Genomic DNA, 25,610 nt, shown 5'->3' with positions numbered 1-25,610 from the left:
GCAGGCTTGAGAGACTACGTCACCTACTCTAGCTCCTTGTTTGTGTGAAACATCAAATGTAATAATGACCAGAATTTATTTCTTCTAATGTTGGTTGCACAGACAAGCAAGAGGCCAGACCATTGGGCACTGTACCTGGAAGGGATACCATACAGATATGTGCACACACAGACTTATAATGTTTAAACTTTAACTGATGCACAGGAAGGGAATGTTTGAAAAATTCAACAGGCCTAATAACATCTATGGAGACAGAAACAGAGCTGACACTTCCAGTCTAGTAAGACTCTTCTTCAGAAGGCTTAAACTTTAGCTGTTTTCCAAACACTGCAGAGCTCTTCCCAACTTGTCCATGTTGGTTCTGTTTCTCTAGACGGAAAAACAAAAATCAAAGACTGTGGATGCTGGAAATCAGAAACACAAACTGTAATTTCTGGAAAGACTCAGCAGGTCTACTACTATCTGTGGAGAGAAAACAAAGTGAAAGTGAACAACCCCCAAGGCTTGGTGAACTCTGCTTCACATTGATAGCAACAGCCACTTCTGCCGCCACAAGCCAGTCAGTCATCGCTGTGGTAACTTTCTGACACCTGCTGCTTAAAACCCAAAAGGTCAGAAGGATCTGGAGGCTGTGCTTTCACGGCCTGAAAACGAACATCAGGCTAGCTTCTGCGCCATGGGAGGTTTCTGTCACTTATGAGCTCGCCTTAAGACACCTGCGCGACGGTGTGACACTCCATAAACCTCAGATTTTCCAGCAATTTCTATTCGTACCCACAATTTGGATATTACTGTTGTAGCCCACACGCAGTAAATACCTCCTACCTCGTCCCTGTGAATCTACCAGCGGCCTAAACGGTCGACTGTAGCCCCGCCCACATACATCACGCAGGCGCACTGGTGCTGGTTGCCCCGCCCCCACGCACACTCTACGCAGGCGCATGGCCTCCGACACGCCCCCTCGGTCCTCCGTGCAGACGCACGGGCGGTCGCTCACGGCCCCGCCCCCTCCTACTGAGCAGGCGCGCTGGTGGCACGTGACCGTCCGGGCTGGAGCCGCGCGGGGGAAATGGCCGCAGCCGCCGCTCCGTCCCTCAGCGCCATCGCTAACGACACTCAGAGCCAGGCGGCGGCGGTGGCGGTGGCAGCAGGGGGGACCGGTAAGAGCTGCCGCTCGGAAGCCAAGTGCGGCGGTGCTGGTAACGCCGGCAGTGGTAGTAGCCGTTCCCAGGCCGTTTTGAGGCAGCAGCAGCAGCAGCAACAACTCCGGCAGCGGCGGGACGAGGAGGAGAGTGAGCCCGAGGCTGGCGGCCCGCAAGCTTCAGGCTCCCCAAGTGGACACAGGGCCACGGGGGCTTCCAACTCCGGGCCGTCCCGCAACCTTCCTCAACAGCAGCAACAAGCGGCCAAAAGCTGCAGCGGGGCCCCCAGGAGCGGCCAGCAGCAACAGCAGCAGCAGCAACAACGGGGCCGGGAGGAGGCGGCGGCCGCTGTGTCCGCTGGTAACAGGAGGCAGAGTCTGGAGAACTCGTCAGACGGGGAACCACTGAGCCGCATGGACTCAGAGGACAGGTGAGGGGGCGGGGGTTAGGCACTCTCCGGTCTCCCTCTTTCACCGGGGCTCAAGCTTCTCAGACGAAGATGAAATGTAGACCTTTCTTCTCTTTTCTACCGTCTCCCTTCCAGCCGTGGGGCGATTTAGATTCTTCCCCACCCCCACGCTCTGTATTATACCCCTTGCCCTTCTCCTGTCCCGTCCTCTGCTTCAAGAACCGAAATAGCTGTCCCCGATTCAAAAGCGTTCCTTTTTTTTGTCTCCCCAGCCCTTGAGTTCAATTGCCGAAAAGTATTCGTTCTTTCAAACTAATGTCCTTTTGTCGGAAAGGGTACTTGTATGTTTTGTCGTTGGGGGATGCTATAAAGATAAAATAAAAAGCATACTCTCAGCCCTGCTTTTTATCGGAGTTTTTGGGGTAGCGGAGGTGGTGGTAGTGTTCTGTGAAATTTACACGACGCCTTCTCGGGAGTTTTGAGGTGTTCTCATCTTTGTTATGAGATGGCGTTTTCCGAGTTTTAAAAAACACCTGGAAAAGCCCAACTCTACGTAACCGTAACCTCAGTTGACTTGGTCATACCGATGACTTTTAATGTCAGCCATTCAGTAAGCAAAAGATTAGTCATAGTCCAGAATAAATCATACATGCCCTCATTGTGTTTGCTTCAAATCCCCACGCAGATGTGGTTTATTCATCGGCCTTTTAAGCTACAGCTTTTGCCGTAACATCGTGTCAGGTTCGTAAAATTGCAAATCAATGATTATTAGCGATACGTTTGTCTTTTAATAGGGCAGATCTCCCCTTTAAAATAGTGTTTTCGCGCAGCTGACACTTTGGATCCGAGTTACTGATACTCAGCTTCGTGTTTTAAATATGAAAAGTTGACTCTGTCAGCTTGGCTCATTTGATAAACTTGGATCTGACTCAAGGTCGTGGGTTCAAACCCCACACCAGTAATTAAGCATGTAATCTAAGGTGACACATCAGTGGGAACGCTGCATTGTCAAAACTGATCTCATTCAGATGATGTGAATTAAGGCATAAAAGATCTGTTACTCTGAAGAGCAGTAACTTCACCCAGCTTCTAAGCAATGATTCCTCCTTCATCTGATAACCGCATGAGCGCATTAACTATTCGTCGAATAAGTTTTTAATTTGTTTATCTACATATGAGCGTTTCAAATTAATCTGACCGTGAAGTGCTTGGGGATGTCCTGAGAAGCTTGGTGCCGTCCAGGGGAATGTTCAGATTAATTAAACTAGATTTCAAAGCTGTTAGTTGTCCTGGGAACTTGATGAAGCATTAGTATCAATTTTGTTCATAAATCGTTGCTCTTATTTTGGGTCAAGTTACAGATCGTTCTTATTACAACACAATGTAAGTAATAAGTAATTGTAGATTGTGTAATTTCTGTGGTGTAGGTAAACGTACAAGGTTGATGTGTTGTGTTTTTGCCATCTTATGAGCAAAAATTGACCATTCTGGAAGGAGCTTAATGACTTGTTTCAGGCTGACAGACTGATATCATAAATTTTGAAATATATTTAAATTATTGCAATACTATATAGTAGATATATTTTTAGTTTCCAGATCTCTCATGGTAGGAGTAATTCTTCGGATTTGTTTGCATTTTAAAGGCTGATTGCAATAAAATTAAACTGTCCAAAATTACCAGTAGTGATTAGTTTACGTTGTTGCAATCAAAAATCAAGCTACAATTGATTTAGTATTAGTAAAGAAGTCAATGAATTTATCAGGTGACGGATGACAAAACATTCATGTATTTAGCAGCACTGTTTATTCATGGCAATTTGTGGTATAGTTGTATTTATTTTGAAATAAATTATATTTGGTTTATTTTCATGTTACTTGTTGATCTTGTACATCAGTGCTGCTGAATGTCTGCAACTGCATAAACAGGTAAAATGCTGTTCATGAGAGAAGTTTACGCCAGCATTTGTTATATCTTGGTTTAATTTGAATGTAACATGAGCTTTGAAATAAAAAGAACAAGATCTCGCTCAAATTGGATAATTTGCAAAAGTTCTTTTTAATGTTCAAAGATATTCTTGAAATCAGAATTACATACAAGATTTTGATTTGCAGCCAGCTTTAGAATTGAGGAATTGGTGTGATATTTACCCGATAGTCTTGTGTGCAACTACAGTTTAGTAATATGTTCAATGATATTGTGTACATTACTGTTCCCTTTGTTTCTCAGTGCTTTGTGGCTGGTACTTGTTACTGTACTTTGATTAGCTAAAGGTGAGGTAACCACTATTAGTCATGTTGATGTGACCAAACACTACTTGGTGTCACTTTTGTTCAGCATAATTATATGGTTTCCAAGTGGATGTGTGTGAGAGAGAACAATTGTACTTTGGAACTGGACAGTAATGTGCAGCCTTGAGTCCCCAATGTTTCCCAGTCTCTTGTCTGTTTTTTGAGGTGGGAATGATCATGTTCTTCATCTAAGGTTTGTGGTAGGGTTTTGATGGGCATACAGGTGACTGCTAAGGCCAGCATGCAACCAGACAATTGTCTTGCAAATAATCCAGAACACTTGAGTTTTGGAAGAATTGCTGGCTTGGCATTTTCCTTTCTTTACACCTAAAACCTTCCAAGGGGCAGAACCTGTAAATCCACCCATTAAACTTGTAAAATGTCAAATAATATACAATGTTTCAGTTAGACCTTGAAAGCACACTTCATTTTTGGTTGCCGAAATACACATTCTGAGGAGAGTACAGAGAGCCACAAGCTACCAATGAGAAAACAAGTGGGAAAAGACAATATACTTGGCCTATTCAGTTTTAAAAGTAAACAAGTAAATACTAAAACAATGTGAAGTATGCTGTTACAGAAAATCTCACATTTGAAATAGTGAGAAACAAATTTAGACCATCTTTGACCACATTTCATCCAATAATGAACATACAGAATAGATTTTTGAATAGTGATGGATGCAAGGCGATTTGTTTAATTGATGGTTCAAAGCCCCATGGTTTTTCCTGATTTGGTGAGTCAATTGCCCTTCAATATCTGTCTTGTAATTTTGGCACTTGTCTTTTGAATAACTCTTCTGTTCCATTCATCCTGGAAAGTCCCCAAAATTTAAAAAGTACTTAACTTTTTATGTTGGAGCAAATTTAATATGGAGAATTGATTTTGTGTACTTGTATAGGAATCATTTAAAGCTAGTGATGCACATGTGTTATCTTGTTTTAATGTACATCTTCTGAATACTGGTTATATTTCATTGCAGCCTATCTAGTTAATTTGACACTGTATTCTGATTAAAAATTGCTTTACCAAAAATATTAGGTAATTTGAATTTAGTGGAAAAAGTGATTTACAACTATCAAGTCTGTACTTCTATGAAATTGAAAACCATGATCTCATTATCTCCCCACAGAAAGTGGTAATCACAATAAAACTCAATTTATTTGCATGTTGTATTCGGGTAATTATTATGCTGGAATTTATACATGGTTCTCACCATCTCTGTCTCTTCCCCCCACTCCCCGCCATGCAGTGCTTTTGTCTCTTATAAAAATATTTATTTTAGGCATAAGTTTTCTTCTCATCTGAGAATTGGTTGTCTACTTGAAACAACAGTGACCTTTTTCATATTACAAACTAAAAATGGCTTGAACAACTTTCAGGCAAGTTTGAAGTAATCATAGCACTCCCCTATTACATGAACCTAGCCACGCTCAAATCATCTAATCCAGCACTGACTGCCACTATCCCTCAGTAGTTAGTGTGACACAATGGCATAGGAATTGACCATACAATTGCATGAATGACAAGACTGAAGTTTAAAATTATCAATGGTTTTGAGATGTTTTAGACTAATGTCATGAGTGTTATCCCTGATCTCCTGGTCAGTATTCCTAAGTCAACTTCACACGCTCACAGACTATACTATATCGTTATTATAATGTTGCTGTTTATGGGAATTTGCTACCTGAAAATTGGCTGCTGTGGTTCCTACATTACAATAGTGACAACTTTTGAAATATTTTATCAGCTTTAAAAGGCTTTGAGATACATGTTGATCATGAAAAGCACTGTATAAATGCAAGCTTTTCTTTTGTGAATGTCCCAAAAAGACACTGATGCTTAAATCAGATTATAATAATCTGGTTGCATAAAATGCTCGTTTCATTTCACAAATGTGTTCTCTTGGGAATTGTTACAAAGAATACTAGTCTGCACTTCAAACAGAACTTAAACATGATATAAACATTGTTGCTTAAGATTTGTTCTCAAAGAAAAGTAAGATTACATGTGTAAACGATTGTGGGGGATAAAAGGATTTATATATTTCTCCTCCCTCGTCAAATGTGGCTATTGCAACTTGTATCACCTTGGTTTAGGGTCAAAAATTAATTCACCTTTGGATTTGAGAAGGAATGTGAACTGTTGCCTTCTGGTTCTGATATATTAGATGCACAGGAGCAAGTTAGGCATGTTTTTATGTGATAAATTATAGATTTTCCTTTAAAACAAATTAAGAGTGCATGATAATCCAGGATTATTTATGCTTATGATTTTTTTTTTGTGTGGCTGAGTTTAAACAGTGTAAACTTAAGATGAAAGAATTGGGAAAAATCCATCATGTTTTTTGTTTGGGAGAATGATTTTCAGAAAGCCCACATACAGTATGAGTAAATCTTGAAACTGAATTTGAGTTTATTCATACCTGTGTGTTTGAATCCTGGACCTGACTTTTGGGGAGTGGCTCATGGGATTGCAAATAGTGAGTGACTTCAGCCTTAAACCTAACTTGAATCTGTACTTTTTCTTTGAAAATTTATTAGGATACAACAGCCATAATTTTCTATTGGTTAAAAATACAGAAATAGTTCATAATGGCATAATGCAACAAGCAGACTGAATGCCTGGACACAGCTAGAATTTCTTCCACAGGTAGTTCTGGAGACGGTGGAGGAATATGTATACATTGTTTCATTTGGCCAGTTAGAATTTACCAGAAATTTAGAAGCTTTAATACTCTAATATTAAGTAAAGGAACTTAAGATCTACCTTGAGCATCTATTGCATCCAGTTTTTAAAATAATCGTCAAGTGTAGGTCTGAGTCTTTTTCTTTTGGTCTGCTTTTCTTTATAGGAAGTTGTGGTGATCACCAGCTCAGTTTTCACTAGCTCCATTTCCTCTTGCTAGCTGCATGATATTCACCTGCTAGGAGCTGACAAAATACACAGCCAATGTAAAAACCAATATTTTCCCAAACACGATGGTAGTGACCATTTGTCAGATTGTTTGCCATCAAAACTTGAAGAATGGTAACTAAATTTGATTCATGCAGTTGTTCAAACTTCATTTTAATCAGTGGCCACCTGTCAGTTACTTGTGTTTTATCTTCTTTAGCAGCCTGACTTCTGACATTTGATCCAAAGTCAGACATGGTGAGTAGACTTTGGTTAGGAGATCACAATTAACATTGCATCTGACGTTGCTATCAGAAATATTTGAACAAAGAAAGTGCATTCACTTAATTATCCCCAAAATTTCCAGGACAGTCTGTCATCCATGATATGTTAAATGAGGTGGAAATGGTTATCTTTTTACCCTGTTTTTAATATTCCTAAATTCCTGGTTGCCTCAGACCTGGGGTAATACCTTATTAAGACACATGGATAGTTCATTCTTTGCAATGGTGATGCAGCACGTACAAACCCTTCTACGGCCGGAGTTGGAAATGCATATGAAAAATTGTGAAATTTAAAAGGCCTGTTAGGTTTCTATTTATAGTGTATATTGGGGTCATGACTTTGGAACTCTCAGCCAGTTAGAGTCTACAGTGCTTACAAAAATTGAACATCTGGTATTGTTAGGGGAGGTTTTCATTTGTGCTGATACTTGTTAATATGAATATTATGTTGAAGTCTACGAGAAGAAGGTGCAGCCTTGAATATTTGTCATTTGTTATTTATTCACTTGCTTATATATTGTGGGATGTGGGCAGAGTTAGTTGGAGGAGGAGGGTCGATTGCTGTGACAAGAGGAACTTTTAACAAACATCAGGTATTGTAGGTGAATCTAGAAAACAGTCACTTTGCAGAAGTTTGAATGCATGAAATTTATGCCCACTAGAGAATATCTACTCATTAATCAGAAAAATCTCAAGGCAGAAATGTAAGATGCCAATGTGAGCCGAGTGCATTTTGTATGGAATCATTGGACTGATTAAAGTTTCACTGCATGTTTGGTCACAGTTGTGTGGCATTTTTCTACATTTGAAAACAATTGTGAATGCAAGTTTTCCTCTTTCCGCCACGAAGATGCACTGACTAGTTAAAAACAGAACTGCGAATGCTGTAAATCAGGAACAAAAGCAGAAGTTGCTGGCAAAGCTCAGCAGGTCTGGCAGCATCTGTGTAGAAAAGTCAGAGGTAATGTTTCAGGCCTGGTGACCCTACTGTATTTATGCAACTAGTGCTGCAGTGGAACAGATAGACCTAGTATGCAGGATGTGTATTGCTGCGAACATTCCTTACAAGGAAGGACTGATGCTCACAAGAATTAATTTTTCTTCAGCTCGCTTTTGTCCATCATAGATGTTTGATAAATAACTTTTGTGCAGTTGTGAGATCCAGTTTCAAGGCAAGCTTTGTGGAAAATTAACAAATCAATTCAACTAATATAAAAGATTAGTTAATTAGAATAAAATGTGGAATTGGAAAGAAATGCTTCCCACCTAACTATCCTGGAGATAAACGCACCCCTAAGCAACCCAATCAGACATACAGCTTTCAACATATAGGCATAAAAGATAAATATCCACACTTATTCCTTTGTTGCCATCAGTTCAGTTTTGTTTGTGTACTGCAGATGTTGCTACTTCCATTCCAAGTTGTGCTTGAAGATATCTACTCCGTTCACATAAAATAGAATATTTTGTTTTCTTGGGTTTCCTTTGTTCTTCAATTTTTCACTTTTGTGGTCTATTATCTTTCCTTAATTCATTGTTTTGCTAATGTTAATTTTCTAATTAATCTGGCTATCCAGTATTAATTCTGTTTGTATCTACCAATTATGTTGTTCATACAGATTAAAGTTAGTTTCTAAGCCATGTTTGTGTTAAATATATCAGTGTTCTTTAAAAGTATATAGTTGGGCAGTAATTTAAAGTTTGTCAGTATTCAGTACTTTATTTTGAATCATATGAAAGCAAGGGTTAATTTTCACACTGATGTTGATGACACTCCAGATCTAGCCATCACCACCACTTTCAGCTCTGTCAGCACTGGTTGAGCAGAACGTTCCACCAATACAATTTTGAGAAGACTAAATTTATTGTTTTCAGCTGCTGCTTCAAATTCTAACCCATAGCTACCAACTTCTTTCTTTCTTTGTGGTAACTGCCTGAAACTACATCAGTCTATTTGCAACCTGGTGTCAGATTTAATCCTGAGATGAGCTTCCAATATTCCAAAACTGCTTATTTTCACCTCCCCAACTTTGCTTGATATTGCCTCAATTCACTGGCTAAAACTCTCATTCTTGCCTTAGTCATTTCTGGACTATTTTAAAATATTCCTTGCTAGTCCCCCATATTGGACAATATGTAGGTGATTAGAGATGGGGAGTCAGTTGCTGTGCTTGTGGTGTAGCTACATCCACAGTATTTTGGGTGGAGAGAGGGGAATCCAAGATATTGACACAGAAAGAGAAGCAATATAGTTCCAAGTCAGGCTGTTGTGTGACTTTGAGGGAGACCTAGTTCTCTTGTTATTCTAGGTAATAGTTCCTTTAGTGCTGTTGAAAGAGCCTTAGTGAATTGCAGTGCATCTTGCAATAATACATGCTGTATCCACTAAAGGAGGAGGAGGGAATGAATGTTTAAGGTGGTGGATAAGGCCCTGATCAAGTGGGCAGCTTTTCTCAGATAGAGTTTCTTGTGAGTTGTTGGAGTCGCATTCATCCAGGCCAGTAGACTGTATTCTCCTGTGTTTCTTACTTGTTTCTTGGAGGTGATGGATGGGTTTCAGGCATTGGGAGATGAATTGTTTGCCACAGAATTCCCAGACTCTGTTCTGCTGCTGTTTATATGGCATTGTCCAGCGTACTTTCTGGTGAATGGTAACCCTCCATGTTGAGGGATTGAACTACGCTTGTACCTTCTGATATGGTAAATAACCTTTTCCATTTTGAAAGTCGTAATTAAAATTGCTTCTACCATCCGTGGGTGGACATTTCAGATGCTAACTATACAGTGTTTCCTCATTTTGCTGTTGGTTCTTGTGCCACTCACCTGAAATTTGGCATCCTTAGGTTCAGGGCCCTTCAGTGAATGAGACAGTTTCTCTATCCACTTTGTCTAGTCCCCTCATTTTGAACCTATCAAATCTCTTAATATCCTCCAAAGAAGACAACCCCAACTTCTGTCCAATCTATCCAGGTAATTTAAGTCTTGTTCTTGGACCATTCTCATCGTTTGCATCCCCCTCTGCCTTCATTTCCAAATATGTTGTCTGCAGAATTGGACATATTACTCCAGTTAAGGTCAAACCAGTGTTCATTCAAGGTTCGTCATAACTTCCTGGCTTTTCTACTCAGTGTCTATATTTATAATGCTCCAGCATCCTATTAACATTTTTTAACCTGCCTGCCACCTTCATTGCACCCTTTATTTGTATCCTTTTGCTTTGTCTGTCTGTGTTCTTGAAGTCTATCACTATCTCCTCTTTATTCTCCACTTACTATTTATATGTGTATAGAAGATGGTTGATTGCCTTTTATGTTGGCTAATAGTTTCTTCTATCCATCTTTCATTTCCTGTTTTACTGAATTTTATATTGTCAATCGTGATCAATTGTATTAGCAACCTCACAGCTCCCCCTTTTAACACCTTCATCATGCTCTGTTTTGATTGATTTTTAAAAATTCTAAACCATTTTGAAGGTCCTTTGTGTCTTATGCCCTCCCCGTCTCTAATCACCTGCAGTCCCAAACTCCTCAATTATCTAATCTTAAAATTCTGGCCTCTTGAGCTACTCCTAATGTAATCACTGCATTGTTGGTTATGCCAAATTTCTGGAATTCCTTCCCTGCACCTCATTGCCTCTGTATGTCTCTTGGTTCTTTTAAGACACTCATTAAAACTTACTGTTTGGCCATGCTTTTGGCTATCTGATTTGATCTTTTTATTTTGGCTTGGCATCATTTTTTTTATAATGCATCTGTTAAATGTTCTACATAAATATGACTTGTCTTATTCTGCTTAGGATTGCTCATCAGAAGACTGGAAGTGAGTTTTGCATTCATTTTGCAGAGCTGATGTTCCAGCAACAAAAACACTGCATTACTATACAAAATGTGTCTGGATGTATTCAATCTTGCCTTTCTGATCTTGGTGACAGTATCTATGTTAATGCCTTGTATGATGCTTAAACTGACACCAGAATGTTCTTTGATCTGTCCTGCATATGTACAGATAACACAACAGTACGGTCGTTTTACCATGTTGGTGCTTGTTTGGATCTGTTTGTGTTTTGCTGTAGTTTCTTTTTGCTTAATTATAGAGGGAAATGGGCTGCAGCCTTCAGTGTTTTCTAATGTGCAAGACCCATGAGATAAGTTGTCTGCCTACTAGACCATGTTTGTTGTTTCTACAAGAACCTTTTGAATTGTGTGCTTGCTTCAGACTACATAATGATTTGTTTTATGTTGTATGTCTGCAAGAGCACCTAATGGTGCACAACTGAACTGAGCACTGCTATTGTTGTTCTTCAAGATGTGGGAACAATGATAAAGGCTACAGCTTGCAATGTCATGGTCTTGTAAGTTTCATTCATGCTCTCTACCATTCATTCTAAAGTTAGTTTGTGCAAAGCAAATGACATGTTTTATTAGCCCAATTCCTTTGACTATGTTGTAGCAGTCATAAAACCCTGATTTTAGAGCTTCACTTTAATTCTAATGAGATGCATGGTCCCTGGTTTTAAAATGGTCAGCCTGTAGCTTTTCAGCTGCTAATGTTTTCCAGAGTTAAAATAGAACTTCTTTTCTCTCAACTATCTTGTTGGAAATACTGATGTGAAATGTTAAGTAGTTGAAAAGCTGTGTTCCTTTTACAAGTACTTAAGTCGTAGGACAAAATCATTCATCGAACGAGCAGCAAAAATCTGTTGTCAAGGTTGTGAAAAGCCCTGTCAGAGCATGTCTCTTTCAGTCGTTCCATTTTGGGATTTCCTTGGCTGGATACCATTCAAGAGAAAAAAAGACAGCTGGTCAGGAAATAGCACAAATCTAGTTGTGTGAATAGTAAACTCAATTCAGAATATTGACGTTGCAAAAAACAAATTCTAAAGCTTTCCAGGTGTTTTCTGTCTTTATTCTCTGTGGCATCTTTCAGCAGAGTTTGTTTTAAATGAGGGTTAAAGTAGTCTTTACTAGCTTAGACCTACTTCTACTACCAATCATTTGGTGCTGATAATGTGTCCATCATCCCCTTAACGGTAACTGGTAGCAAAGTATGAGAAGCTAATCGATTACAAGTTTACAAAAGCCCAAGCTGCCTGAGCAGTCATAAGACATCAGCAATACAATTACTATAATAGAAGCACCTACGATTGTTAATGATCTGAGAGCGGTTTTTGGAAGCTCATATTTGAAACGCATAAATCAGAAGTTTAAATGTGTTCACTTTATAGGTTTTATCTGCAGCACACTTCCAAAAACACAACATTATAGATGTACACAATGATCCAGTTTCAGCACATAGTAGTTTAGTAAGTGATGCATTTTCAGAAGCTCTGTCATTTAGATGAAATCCCATTTCCTGACATACTTGAGCAAGCAAAAGACCCCTCGGCACTTCATGAAGCGCAAGGCATTCTGCCAATATCCTGGCAAAGCTTAGCTTTCTCAGGCAACACTGAAAGCAGTTTATTCACAGCTGTGTTGTTTTTGGGGCCTTACTGTGTAAAACTAGCTACTACATTTTTGGACGAAAGTACTTATTCAAGAAATAACTTGAATATGAGGCACTTGGGAATTTTGAATGTTTAATGAACTGCTGTATGGAAGTTCCTTTGCTTGTTTGCAGTGAGCATTGTGATTAAATGCTGCTGGTTTTATTGCTGTCACAGAGCAAGCACTTTGAGGTGTAAACTCAGTAAAATATTAGTCACCGTACATTACAGCATTTTGAGTATGAAAGCAAGTGGATTTTCAAAGTCACTTTGTGCAGTCTGACAGTTTGTATAACCATGATTTTGATTGGTGAATCGTAGGTCGTGTCTGACTGACCTCAAAATTTTCGCAAGATCACGAGCATAATGGACAGCTGTCTTGGGCTGATGTCTATATACTTTCACAAAGTATTTCATAAGGTTTGCACAAGAAACCATTAGGAAAAATTTACAAAACATCAGTAACACCCTATGTGGAAGACCAAAACAGCAGTGGATCTGGGACCATGTGAACTGTAACTGTAACCAGAGTGTAGAATCCTTTGCAAGATACACAATTTACACTTGCGAGTTCAAACTAGAATAATTCAATGTCAATTCAGCCATAAAGCAAAATAGCGAGAGAGGATGGTTGGAATTTTTCATGAAAGCGTTTGTGTTTCTATGTTGCTGCACTGCAAATCAACTTTTACCGGAGGTTAATTGGCAGCAGTTAAGACTTGCAATATTGTTAAATTACTTAGGTTAGGGCCAATCTATTCAAGTCTATCTTCTGATGAAATTAGTAATCAAGTAAATACAATAATTTCACGTGTTTCAATGTCAAGTTGATAGCATACTGGTATATCAAAGCTTATGGAGGAGCAGAGCAGACTTGTGCATGTGAGAAAACCACTTTTAGTGTACGAGGTCATTATGGTTGACAGTGATGTGCATAGAAAAGCTATGAAAAATAAGCATTGCAAGTTCTGTATTTAACCTTTTTTGAAATAGGTGATTATCATGGTTGTGAGATAAAACTATATTTCTCCAAGGTAGTAGTAGTTTGATCACAGCTAGAAAATTAACTTTTTATTCTCATATACTAACCCTTGTTTTTATTAAAATGAACTTTTATATTTTGCCTTTGAGCTAATTTTATACTCCTTTTAAATTTTCAGTGTGCAAAATAAAGTCTGGTGGCCTTTAGGTTTTTTTATTCATTCACAGGGAGAGGGCGTTGCTGGCTAGGCAGCATTTATTGCCCATCCCTAATTGCTCAGAGGGCAGTTCAGAGTCAACCACATTGCTGTGGGTCTGGAGTCACATGTAGGCCAGACCAGGTAAGGATGACAGTTTCCTTCCCTAAAGGACGTTAGTGAACCAGATGGGATTTTCTTGACAATCGACAATGGATTCACGGTCATCATTAGACTCTTAATTCCAGATATTTTATTGAATTCAAATTCCGCCATCTGCCATGGCAGGATTCGAACCCAGGTCCCCAGAACATTATCTGGGTCTCTGGATTAACAGTCCAGTGATAATACCACTAGGCCATTGCCTCCCCCTGTGTCAGTCACTGGGTCTTATTCAGATTCTGTATTAAGAGTAAGGTTGTAATTTATTTTTTCTCAAGAACTGAACTTGCGTCAATTAACACAGGACTTTTTGGTCAAGTTTTATGTTTAGGGTGAATACCCAATTCTTCCAGTGAAATTTCACCACCTGTGGGTTCTGTATCCATGGAGCAAGGACTGAATCTGTAGGATTTCAGATGGCATTATAAAATTCACTTTACATCATTGATCAAATGTAGCTCTTGGTTTGTGATGCATAACTATTTTGCTTACAGCCTCGTATGAATGGGGGAACCAAATCAGATTTGTTCTGCTTCAATGCTTTTATCAGTTATGACAGAGGCACTGAAAGTTTGAATAATCTTGTCAGTAATAAAGAAGTTCTTCATAGCTTTAAGTGCAACTACTGAACCATAAATTTACTGGGATCAGGTTTAAATTTAAAACTAATTTGTTTCAAGTTCGCTACTAACATTTTCACTAAATAATGGCTTGTGCTGTCTTGTACTAAGATTTACTTAAAGATCTACAAGTGTAGAAATTAGAAATTTCCATAGGAGTTAGAGATTAAGTTGCTGATATGCATTGGATTGCCCAATCCTGTTGAGTAGATTTAGTTCGTTGTCACAAAACAGTAATAGGCATCCAGACTTGGTCTTTTACTGTTCCAGACTCCAAGCAGGCTATATCAATGTTAAACAACCAGGACTTGCTAAGACAGCTCATAACAATTGGTAAGATTTAGCTTTTCTGTCAGCCCATGTCAAGTCGTGCAGCTTTGTTTGATTTGCAGCGAAAATGATGCTCAAGGAACCCAGCAGCATTAGTTTCTTTTTAATCAGAGGATATAAAAGTGCCAAATTTTGTCATCACCTGACAGAAATAGTCAGGTAGAATTGACACTAAAATTGTTAAATATGTTAAGATTTCAATGTTTCCATAATGCTATATGGTAATGATGAAGACTATCCAGACAATTGACCTAGTCTGCAGATGCTAGAGAATCTGAGATAACAAGTTGTAGAACTGGATGAACACAGCAGGCCAAGCAGCATCATAGGAGCAGGAAGGCCCGAAACGTCAGCCTTCCTGCTGCTATGATGCCGCTTGGCCTGCTGTGTTCATCCAGCTCTGCACTTTGTTATCTCTAATTGACCTAGTCTGACTGATTTATACCTCAACTCAGAATTCTCAGTTGGAGTAAATCTAATATCTATTATTGATTAGGAAAGGATCATGTTTTACACGTGAAATTTGTGGTTTTGAATTATCTGCATAACTGGACAGTTAAATAGAGAAAGTGCTTGGCAGCAGTCTAAGAGAGAATCTAAACAAGACAAATGAGAGATTAGGTGGTTGGTTACGTGATATACATTCAGGATCGTGTACTTTATTCTAAAGCAGAAAACTTTGGAAATGGTCAGTGTAAAAACAAAACCAAAATCATTTCTGGGTCAAAATTATTAGTTAATCAGGGTAACTCAAAAGAAAAGAGCATAAACATCACCATTAAAAGATCTATCTAAATCTTTTGTCTTTAATGAAACAATGCTGGTTTTCCTTTCCTGCCAAATAACAATTGGCATCACTCTGCCCATGTCCCATTCGTGAGTCAAGACCAAGTACTGATACTAAAATTTGTAGACAGTGAACTTGCATTGTACTACATGACAAAGTAGCTAAGAAGGTTAAGTACATATCACATCTAGAATGCAATCTCCTAGTTACGTTCGTTCTGTCTTGGAGTCAGATTAGCCAAAATTCTGCTACCCCTCTTGGCAACAAGTCCTAGTTCCCTGTTATCTGTTTTTGCTGATCTTTGTTAACTCCCAGTCAAGAAATATCTGGAGTTTGTCATCCTGCCTGTCCCTATCTGTAATCTTCTCCAATCAACAGTACTCCAAGGTATCTTTATTCTAATTCTGGCCTCTTACAAATTCACATTGTGCATTTCTGCACTTCCCCTGTATCTTCAGTTGTTTAGGGTTCAAACTATGGACTTACCTTCCTACACTTCTCCAAATATCTCCTGTTTTTCTCCTTTAGGATTCTCCTTAAAACCTATATCTATGACTAATGTTTTAGTCACCTGACCTAACCTAATCTAACCCTTATGGCTCAGGATTATGGTTTATAATCTTCCTGCGAAGAGCCTTGGGCTTTCATAATAATATTGGTGAATAAGTTGCATTCCTTTGTTCATTGAGTCCAAAAATTGATAAATTTTGATGTGAATATACTTGATGACTGACCCTCTACAATGCTCTAGGGTAGAGAATTCTGAAGATTTGTAGGCCTCAATTTAAAAAAAAATCCACTTGTCAGTCGTACTAAGTGTCATTTGAGTATTTTTGTTACGGCATTATAGAATCCCTATAGTTACTGTGATCTTTCGTCAAGTGGGAACATTTAAAAGTAATTTCTATGCTGCCGCATATCTGACACTGTATAAAGGAGAGAACAGACTTGGAGAGTTTTAGTTTTCAAAATGTTTTGATTTTAATATTTTGTCTTGTGAAAGACCGCAGTTTGTTTCTAGATTGGCTTGTTTATTGGATGGCTTGAAACTATTATATAAAATATCCATTTAATCCTCAGCTGAGTACATGGTGTACAGAATGCACTACATGCTACTTGGGTATGAGATTGCATTAGAAATATTTAAATGCGTTGCTAGTTTCTTTTAAACTATAGTATAATCACCATGGGAACTATTTATTTGTTCATTAGGGTGTGATCACTGGAATTTGGGATCAAGGCAGGTAGCAGGAATTATATCTAGGTGTACTGTAAATGACCACTGGGTGGGAGGAGAACTGTAATCCACTAAATGTCTCCAGTCCTAACACCGAAGTGAAAGAATTAATTCATTTTTTACTCAAATTGATATTAAATCTGTTTCATGCACACATTTTGAAAGCAACTGAGCATTAGAACACTTAACCTATCAATACAGCAAAATAACAAATGGATTGTATTGAATTTTTTGCTTATACACAAATACTCCCAATTTTATAACAAATTAGCAACGCAGGTATGTTTTTAACATAAACAAAGTTGATGAATTGCTCATCTGTCATTGGAGCCAAACAACCAAGGGGCTTGGTAAATTTAAGATTTTAGTCTTGTTTGGCATGGTGTAATATATTCCTGGTCTCCGCATCTAATCATACCCATCCTTAATAAAGATTTGTAATGACCTCAATGAAAATGTAAGCCTGCATTTGATTGTGCTATTGAAATGTTTAGAAGTTTTTCTGCAAGTATTTCACCAAATAATTGCCTGTGAATATTTGATAATCCAAGTGCTAAGCAACTGAACTTTATTTGCGTGAGAGTATGTGTACGTGGAAAATATACACACGCGAGCTGTAAAACACTATATAAACAACAACCTCCAGTTTGAGAGAAAAATTAGCCCAGCAACAATTAGACTTTTTAATAATCCACTGATTCTATTTCAGACCTCTGCTCTGTCCAAAAGTCAAATTTTGGGAACGATTTTTGAGATTTTTCTTTCTGACCACCTTTTGAAGGACATGTACCTTTGCTTGCCCTACACCTGGATCGAAGTTGAGAGGATTTCCCACATCTCCCCAGTCGTCTGAAATTGTCAGAGACGATGGACTGGGCCTTTTATGATTCAGCTTTTGAAAGGATAAGCAAATACAACCAATGTGAAGCACTGATGGTTTTTAAAATGTTTTTTCTTTGCCAACTTTGAAATCACTACCAGATTTATAAATATACTTTTGTACTGGGGCATTTTATAATTATGATAGATATTCTGCCAGACTTTCATTAATCATAATGAAGGCACCACCTTCCTTTTCAAAATTGATTCTTGGTTAGGATTCATTAATTTACAAATCCATATGAGGATGACTGATAGGAACTTTAATTGAAACTTTAATGCTCATTCGCATTACTGACAATAAATAGGCACTATTCACTTTCCAAAATTATACTTTTAGATAGTCTTGCTCTGAATTAAAACTGGGTTCGTACTTAGAATGTTAGTTCAGACCTTGTTGTCTTGCATGAATGTTTCGTTTAGTTTTTAACATCTTTTCTTCAGCTCACCAGGACTTATGTATTTTCTGCGGCTATCATTCTTGTTGGTCCTGTTCTTTTCTCTTTACAATTCCTTGGTCTACTAAAATATCCAAGTTATCTAATTAAGTGGAGCTTAAAAACTGGTAAAGGAGAAGTCTTGCGAAACTTAGTTCAAAGTCTTGAATCAAATGCTGCTATAATCTTTAAAGCTTGCTATGCCTCACTTACTGTTTTGTTCGTTTCTCCCACCGTGCGCTCTGAAATGTTTTAGGAAATTCTCTAACGTTTAAAATAAGTTACATAAGATAGTTTAGAGAGATATGGAGTTCAGTTGTATCTGTGTGGTCCAAATCCATGAAAACTGATGGCACTGCTATTCCGAGAAGTACTTGGGGCATTGATCCTCTCCAACGGAATAATGTAAGGTTTTTCCTTCAGCTGTGTTTCCATGATTTTAAGAGGCATGCTGTATTTCAGAGTTCACACTGAATTACAGAAATAGTGTTTTACAAGTAGCTTCAACTGTCTGTATGCTGTTACCCTTTAATAGGCATCTTGGATATTACTTTTGAACATTTATGTAAAGGATGACAATTAGCCATCACTTGCTGAACTAGTGGTATCAGCATTCTGTGTATCAGGGAAATGTATCTTTAAATTCAGAAAATTCTTATTACAATTGCCAGTACCTCCACAGTTAAATGTCCCTTCATGTATACAGAAATCATACGTTTTATTTCTTATTGTATACCAGCTGATTAACCTAGTTACTCAATAAATGCTGTCATGCAACGTATACGGTTTCCTGCACTTGGACACGGAATTGAAATTAATGACTTCTAGGCTCCAACTATTTGAACTAACAGCTAAAATCTTGGGTGCATTTCTTTTTAAAAAAAAAAAAAAAATGTTGTGCATAATGATGCAGATTAAAATAGATAGCTTTATTGGGTAGGTGGGTGGGTGAGAGTCTGGTAATATGGGTTTCTGTGGCTTTTTCATCACTTGCCATCATTGCAGCTAATGTAGGACTGCAGAAAATCTCCCATAACAGATCTGTACCATGTGTATATGTATATTAAGAATCTTATCCCTCACTATGCAATTAGTGTATCATTGTTTCTTTCTCCCTCGTTAACAAATCTAGGTCTTTGTTAATAACCACTAGTCAGTTTGTCCCACTCATTGCAGCTGTCGCATTGGGTCTATAGTTCCACATGCTCACCAGTCTTCCAAGTATAGCAACAGTAATAATCAAACCGTCCTATCCATAACCTAAAAAGAGCTATCCAGTTTATTCAACCTTCCAACTCTTGGTCCATAGACATTTAGGGCATCTCAAGTGCATTCCGTCTTATTTTTTAAAGAAGGTAAGAGTTTCTGCCTCTACTACCCTTTCAGGTTGAAAACCCTATCACTTTTTGGATGAAAATATTTTTTCCTAATTTCCCCTCAAATCCTTCCATCAGTTACTTTAAATCTGTAGCCCCTGGATATTGATCTCTCTCCTAATAGAAATAGGCCTTCCTCTGCTCTATCCAGGCCCTTTATACATGCCAACTAAATCTTTCTTTAACCTAGTGACCCAGTATGGAGCTACAAGATTGAGGTATTGGATAAAGTGCAACAGAAAAGATTCTTGCACAGCGTAAGAACATATGGCACTGCTAGTGAATTATTATATGAAAGTGGAGTAACTAACAGGAAAAATATAGCTAGTTGCTTGTACCTGAGATCATTGGGAATTCAACTGTTTGGTTTTATAAATAACTTGGATGAAGGGACAAATTATATTTTAGCCAAATTTGCTAACAATACAAAGTTAGTAGCAGAGCAAGTTGTGAGGATATGAATGGTCTGCCAAAAGATATTGATTACAAAAAATAAAATGGCAGATGGAGTCTAATGGAAAAAATGAGATGTTTTCTGTTTTTCCCCTTGGGCAGGAGATAAAGAATTTAATTTCAAAGAGAATTGCAGAATGTTGCATTTCAAAGGGATTTGGGTATTATGGAATATGAATCACCATGTCAGCTTGCAGGGACAGCAAAAAAAAATGTCAGCATTCATTTGCCTATATTGCAAGAGGACTGGAGTACAAAAATAGGGAAGTCTTGTACGTGTAACCACACTTGGAGTACTGTGTACAGTATTGGCCTCCTTACTTGAGTGAAATGTTATTAGAAACAGTTCAAAAAAAATCACTTCTCAGCTGATTCTTGGAATGAAAAGATTTGCCTTCTGTGGAAAAGTTGAACAGAATAGATCTGTAGTCACTGGAGTTCAGAAGAGGGGGCTTGACAGGTTCAGTGCTCGGAGGATGTTTCCTCTCAGCAGAACCTAGAACTAAAGGAGGATAGTTTAAAAATAGGGATGGATGAAGATGAATTTATTCTGGTGGTAGGCTTTGAAATTCTCTTCAACACAAAGCAGTGGAGACTTGGTCATTGATCATGTTCAAGTCTGAGTTACAGATTTTTGATGAACAAAGGAGTTGAGGGTTATGGAGGATAGGCAGGAAAGTGTAGTTGAGGCTGCAGTCAGGTCAGCCAAGATTCTGTCAAATGATTGAACAAGTTTAATGGGCTGCGTGATCTGCTATTTCTAATGATCCTATGTACTCTAACAGAAATAAACTCCAGGTCACAAAATACATCGGTCAATCACAATTACATCATCAAGTCTCCCAGCTACATCCTCAGGCAATTCAAACAAATTATTTGGGCATGACCTTCTCTTAAAATACATGCTGACTGTTATTGATTAATTCATGCCTCCCTCAAAGAGACCACAAATTTTCCTGGCCAGGTGTTCTATTTATTGATTATCGATGTAATATGTGACAGCACTTGTTGTGGTTTGACAGCAAAAAGAATACCTAAACAAAGCATGAAAGGAATCTGTTTTTCTACAGCGTATGTTCGTTTGATTCATGCTGGAACCAATGCCAAGAACTAGTGCGTGGAACAGCTTGAAAATGTCTCGACTTGAATCTAGCTAGAATACCTGCTGAGAAGACATTTGAAATCTTTAACATCCAAGGCACCATTCAAAGGATCTTTGATTTAAAAAAAAATAAAAAATTCCCCAAAAGAGTGAAAGATATTATTGGCAACCATAACCACAGTTGTGGTTAGTGTCAAAATCGAGGGGACAAGCAGAAGTACTGAACGCATCTGATTTGTGATGGGTGTCAAAGCTACTGAGCATGTAACTGCATTAGCTAATTATCAAGTTCACTTGGCAAGAATACTGATATTGGGATGCTGCAGTTGATTAACATGCATGCACTGTTTAATGCAAGGTAACTCTGCTGTGAAATAGCATTGATGGCCTCATGATGATTGAGGTTCCACAAAGGGGATGTGTGGCAACCCCTTTTAGAGTTGTGAAGCAAACTATAGAAGTTTTAAATTTTTTAAAAATTGATCCTTGGAAACAGTTGACCTGATTTGAGGAGAAAACCAAAAGCATGTACGATATCTTGGATTAAAGGAGATTCAAATGGAAAAATTTGCTCCCATGATTGCTAAGTTTTCAAGATAAATCAGAAATGGTTTACTGCATATAATTAGCTTTCTAGGAATTGGATCCTACGTTTACGCCAATTGTTTTGCATTGTAGGGATATGCAGAATCATAGAATCCCTACAGTGCAGAAGCAGGCCACTTGACCCATCAAGTCCGCACCAACTCTGTGCAGAGCATCCCATCCTGACCCACCCTTACCCTGTCCCCATAACCCTGCATTTCCCAAAGTCAGTCCATCTAACCTACGTACCCCTGTACAGTATGGGCAATTTAGCATGGTCAGTCCACCTAACCTACACATTTGGACTGTGGGATAGTTAATATTATCATTAATAGTGTAAAAGTTGGTGACCTCCATTTTTGGTTTTTAGACCAATGATGACAAATCCAGTAGTTAGTTTGTGACTAGAGATTAGTGTAGAAGTTGCCTGTTAAGTATCATTCTCCCTCCAAGTCTTATCAGCTACGTACAGTAAAGATTAGTGCTGACAAGTTGTGATCTTCCATTGGTTCTAAGAAGCTCTAATACTGTACTTTTGAATGAATATTGTTTTCCCTGTGCAGATCCTATTATAATGCTATTTGTATCCTCAACATTTTGTAAAAGCTTGAATCAAAGATGTGAATGACTTTTAGTTGACATCAGATGAATAGCTGAAATAATTCTACAGCTTTATTTTCCAGAAAGCTTTAATTTTCAGCAAAAAAAAACTGCGGATGTTGGAAATCAGAAACAAAATTGGAAATTGCTGGAAGAATTCAGGTCTAGTCATCTGTGGAGAGAAAGCAGAGTCAACATTTCTAGTCCAGTGATCCTATCTTCAGAACTGGGTTGAGAGTTCTGAAGAAGGGTCACTGGACCACAACATTAACTCAGCTTTTTCTCCATGAATGCTGGCAGACATGCTGAGTTTTCAAGCAATATCTGATTTTTGTTCTTTTTGGCTAGTCTAACATACTTCATTGGAGCTGTGGGTGATGGGTTATGCTGTGAATCTTTTCATGGATACTGTTGAGCCAGTGATCATTTCTTGACTCTTAGTGACCAATAACAGATCTTAACACCTTCTGAGTATTTTACAAGAGGTAGTGTCAGTAGAAAAACAAAATTCAGCAAATAATTTTAAATAGTCTCTCGAGCCTGGTAGCAGAAATTGAATCCTGCAACAATCAATTTGCACTGATAACTTAAAACTGAAATATTTCATTATATTAACTTATTCTTGATAACTCCTAATGAGCATTCTGTGTATTCTAAACTATATAGAAATTATAACATTGCAATGGATTTTTGTCGCAGTCAGTCTACATTGGTATTGTTCTCCATACAGAATAGTCCAAATCCCCTATGTTTGCCTTTCTTTCATCTAGGTAAGTTTAAAACTTGAAGTCATCTCTGCCACTCAGTCTAACGGTACAGCCTTCTGTGAGAGAGAAACTTTTTTTCAAGTTTTCATACTTTCTTAATATGAGAATATTTTACTCAGTTTATGCTGTGGCCTCCTACATCCCCTCAATGGAGTGCAAATTTACCCATAATGCTCTAGCTCTGATTTTTTTTAAATCATTTTCCTCATTGTTTTGGTTTTTATATTCTATACTTGCCATGGAATACATTATCTAAATGCTATATTTAGTGACCATGTGAAGTTCCTTTATTCATATAATATTTCATTGTATTTTGTAAATTAATGTTATAGTGCACTCAATTAAAATGGCTGCTTTTTCTTCAAAGTATCAGCAGCACCTTAATGGATATGGACAGTACTATCTCCAGTGGACGCTCTACTCCTGCGCTGATAAATGGTCATGGAAGTACTACTTCATCAGGAAAGAATATCACATACAACTGCTGCTGGGACCAATGCCATACCAGTTTCAGCTCCAGTCCAGATTTGGCAGATCACATCCGTTCAATACATGTGGATGGGCAACGTGGAGGGGTCTGTTTTTTTTTCTCTCTTCCTTTGCATTTAGATGGCACTGCCAATATAAAATATCATTAACGAGCTCTAGTGGTTACTTCAGTATTTATCAACAAAAATTGTGCTTTTTGAATAAAATTACTTTTAGCTGTTTAAATAGCAGCAGATTAGATTGTTGATTGCGCATATTTGTTTTTGATTTAATCATGGTGACACAAGTATATTTGTGCTGCATGAAATCTTGCCATTCTTCCCTGGTTTGGGTAAATATTAAATAATCCAGTGAGGCTGAGGCTACTTTCTCCACCTTCCTTCTTCCCCCTTCCTCCGATAGCATTTATCCTTCTGAGGTAATGAAGCCATATGTGTTGGCTTGATGAATCGCATGCTCTGACTACTTTGACTTTTCTCCTTTGAAAAAGCTGCCAGGTAGTGCGGTGTATATTAGCAGGTGGAATATTGGAGGATTGAACTTCACGTAGGTGGAAAAATATCAATATTGTATTTGTAATGTATTTACTTTTGTCCTCCATACTACCTGTTCTAAATTTCTTTACATTTTGCATTCTAACTTTTTTTTCTTGCATCATTAGCCATGATGGCCTACTCCTTGCTACTGCATGCAGTGCGACTTGAAAGCTTGATGACTGTGATTCTACTTCCCAATTTTTGTTGCTACATGCACAGATTTATTTTTTCCTAAAACAAATAGTAAGGATCTGAATTGCTTTTAATTATGCTGAATTATTGAGGATGAAGTCAGGTGTAGGCTTTTGAGACCTCTTGCACAACACACAAGAAAACTTGCTGCTTTTGATTAAACAGGAGATGAACTTAATTCTGGTTTTTAAATTTGACAGAGTACGGTTTTGTTGAAAATAGTTGAATTAGTAAATTGGATATGTTTTCATGTTTCTTTTCCCTTTACAATAGTGCAGCAGTTCTGTTTTATACGGTCTATTTTACGTGTTAGCATAGAACAACATCAAGCATGTAGCTTGCAAGAGTTACGAAATTAGATTTTTGTGCAAATAACATTTTCTTTTTGGCATAGTTAATCTAATTTCAATTATCATCTGTTTTATTGCTTAACTTGCAGGTATATTTTTAAATGCGTCCATCTTCTTTTCTCGCCAATACCTGTGTCTTGAAATAACTTTTTTGTATCTTTGGTGGTTTCTGTCTAGCTTCTAGCCCAGTTTCTGTGTCACCATCTTTGTACTGCCCACAGCCCAGTGTTCCATCAAGGTTCAATTACTCAAATCACAAGAAGTATAATGCTACCTGCAATTCACCTTCATTTTACAATAGCTTGCTGTGACTTGACATTTCAAAAAATCTAACGGATCTGTAATGGTCTTAGTAAACAATTGTCTGGAACTTAGAATAGCCTAAATGAAGTTGTAATTCACACGTTGTCTAATGCAATAAATTTATGTAAGGTATTTGATTTGAAATACAGGTATTGGATATTTCACTGCTCCTGAAAATGTAGTCAAGCACAAGATATGTAATTGCAAGACTTGCACACCAGTTCACAGAGCTTGCTGAAGCTGCAAGGAGCTTTGTATGTCTGAGTTCAAACACCCGTCATCTTACAGCGCTGCCGTCCTTTTCGTTGTATTTCATGACTATGGATTATTTTCATTCTTGCTTTTTCAATGCTAATTTTTAGGGGTTTTTTAATCATTATTGTTGTGACTCTACACACTCAAATGCAAAGGGGATTAAACTTAAATCTCTAGAGGCAGATGCCTAAATGTGGTTTATTTGCCATGTTGGATCTGGTTGACAGTGTCTGCAATGTCGAGTTCATGTCAGTTCCTTCAATATTCTCTTGATTTATATTCCATCAATTGAATATACAATTGGCAATGATTTTCAGCCACTTGCTGGTTTTTTTCCCGAAGATATATGTTCCGAAAAGGTGCCTCCCTAGACTCGCTTGAGCTTGAAAGTTGGCAAGAAACTCAAACTATAGTTCATTGAATTTAAACTCTGTTGTATCGTTTATTTATCATGTTAGTTTTAACTTT

The 25,610-nt window shown here is 38.0% G+C and overlaps 1 protein-coding gene and 1 long non-coding RNA gene across 2 annotated transcripts in view; one reads left to right on the top strand and one right to left on the bottom strand.

Moving 5' to 3' along the window:
- Positions 1-264: 264 nt before the first annotated feature.
- On the bottom strand, positions 265-914 carry LOC125485791. Its single transcript, XR_007264499.1, has 2 exons — positions 826-914; positions 265-369 (listed from the first exon to the last, which is right to left on the bottom strand). It is a non-coding gene; the product is annotated as an uncharacterized LOC125485791 (long non-coding RNA).
- Positions 915-999: 85 nt separating this feature from the next.
- The window catches only part of aebp2 (AE binding protein 2), a 59,799-nt gene continuing 35,188 nt past the window's right edge, over positions 1,000-25,610 (top strand). The window contains exons 1-2 of the mRNA XM_048610539.1: positions 1,000-1,572; positions 23,385-23,592. Coding sequence (XP_048466496.1) covers positions 1,070-1,572; positions 23,385-23,592 — 711 coding nt within the window. The 5' untranslated portion in view covers positions 1,000-1,069. The remainder of the gene's footprint in view (positions 1,573-23,384; positions 23,593-25,610) is intronic.

This window comes from Rhincodon typus, chromosome 22 (assembly GCF_021869965.1).
Source record: "Rhincodon typus isolate 14 chromosome 22, sRhiTyp1.1, whole genome shotgun sequence".
NCBI lineage: Eukaryota > Metazoa > Chordata > Chondrichthyes > Orectolobiformes > Rhincodontidae > Rhincodon > Rhincodon typus.
This window is presented reverse-complemented; position numbering and strand designations above follow the sequence as displayed.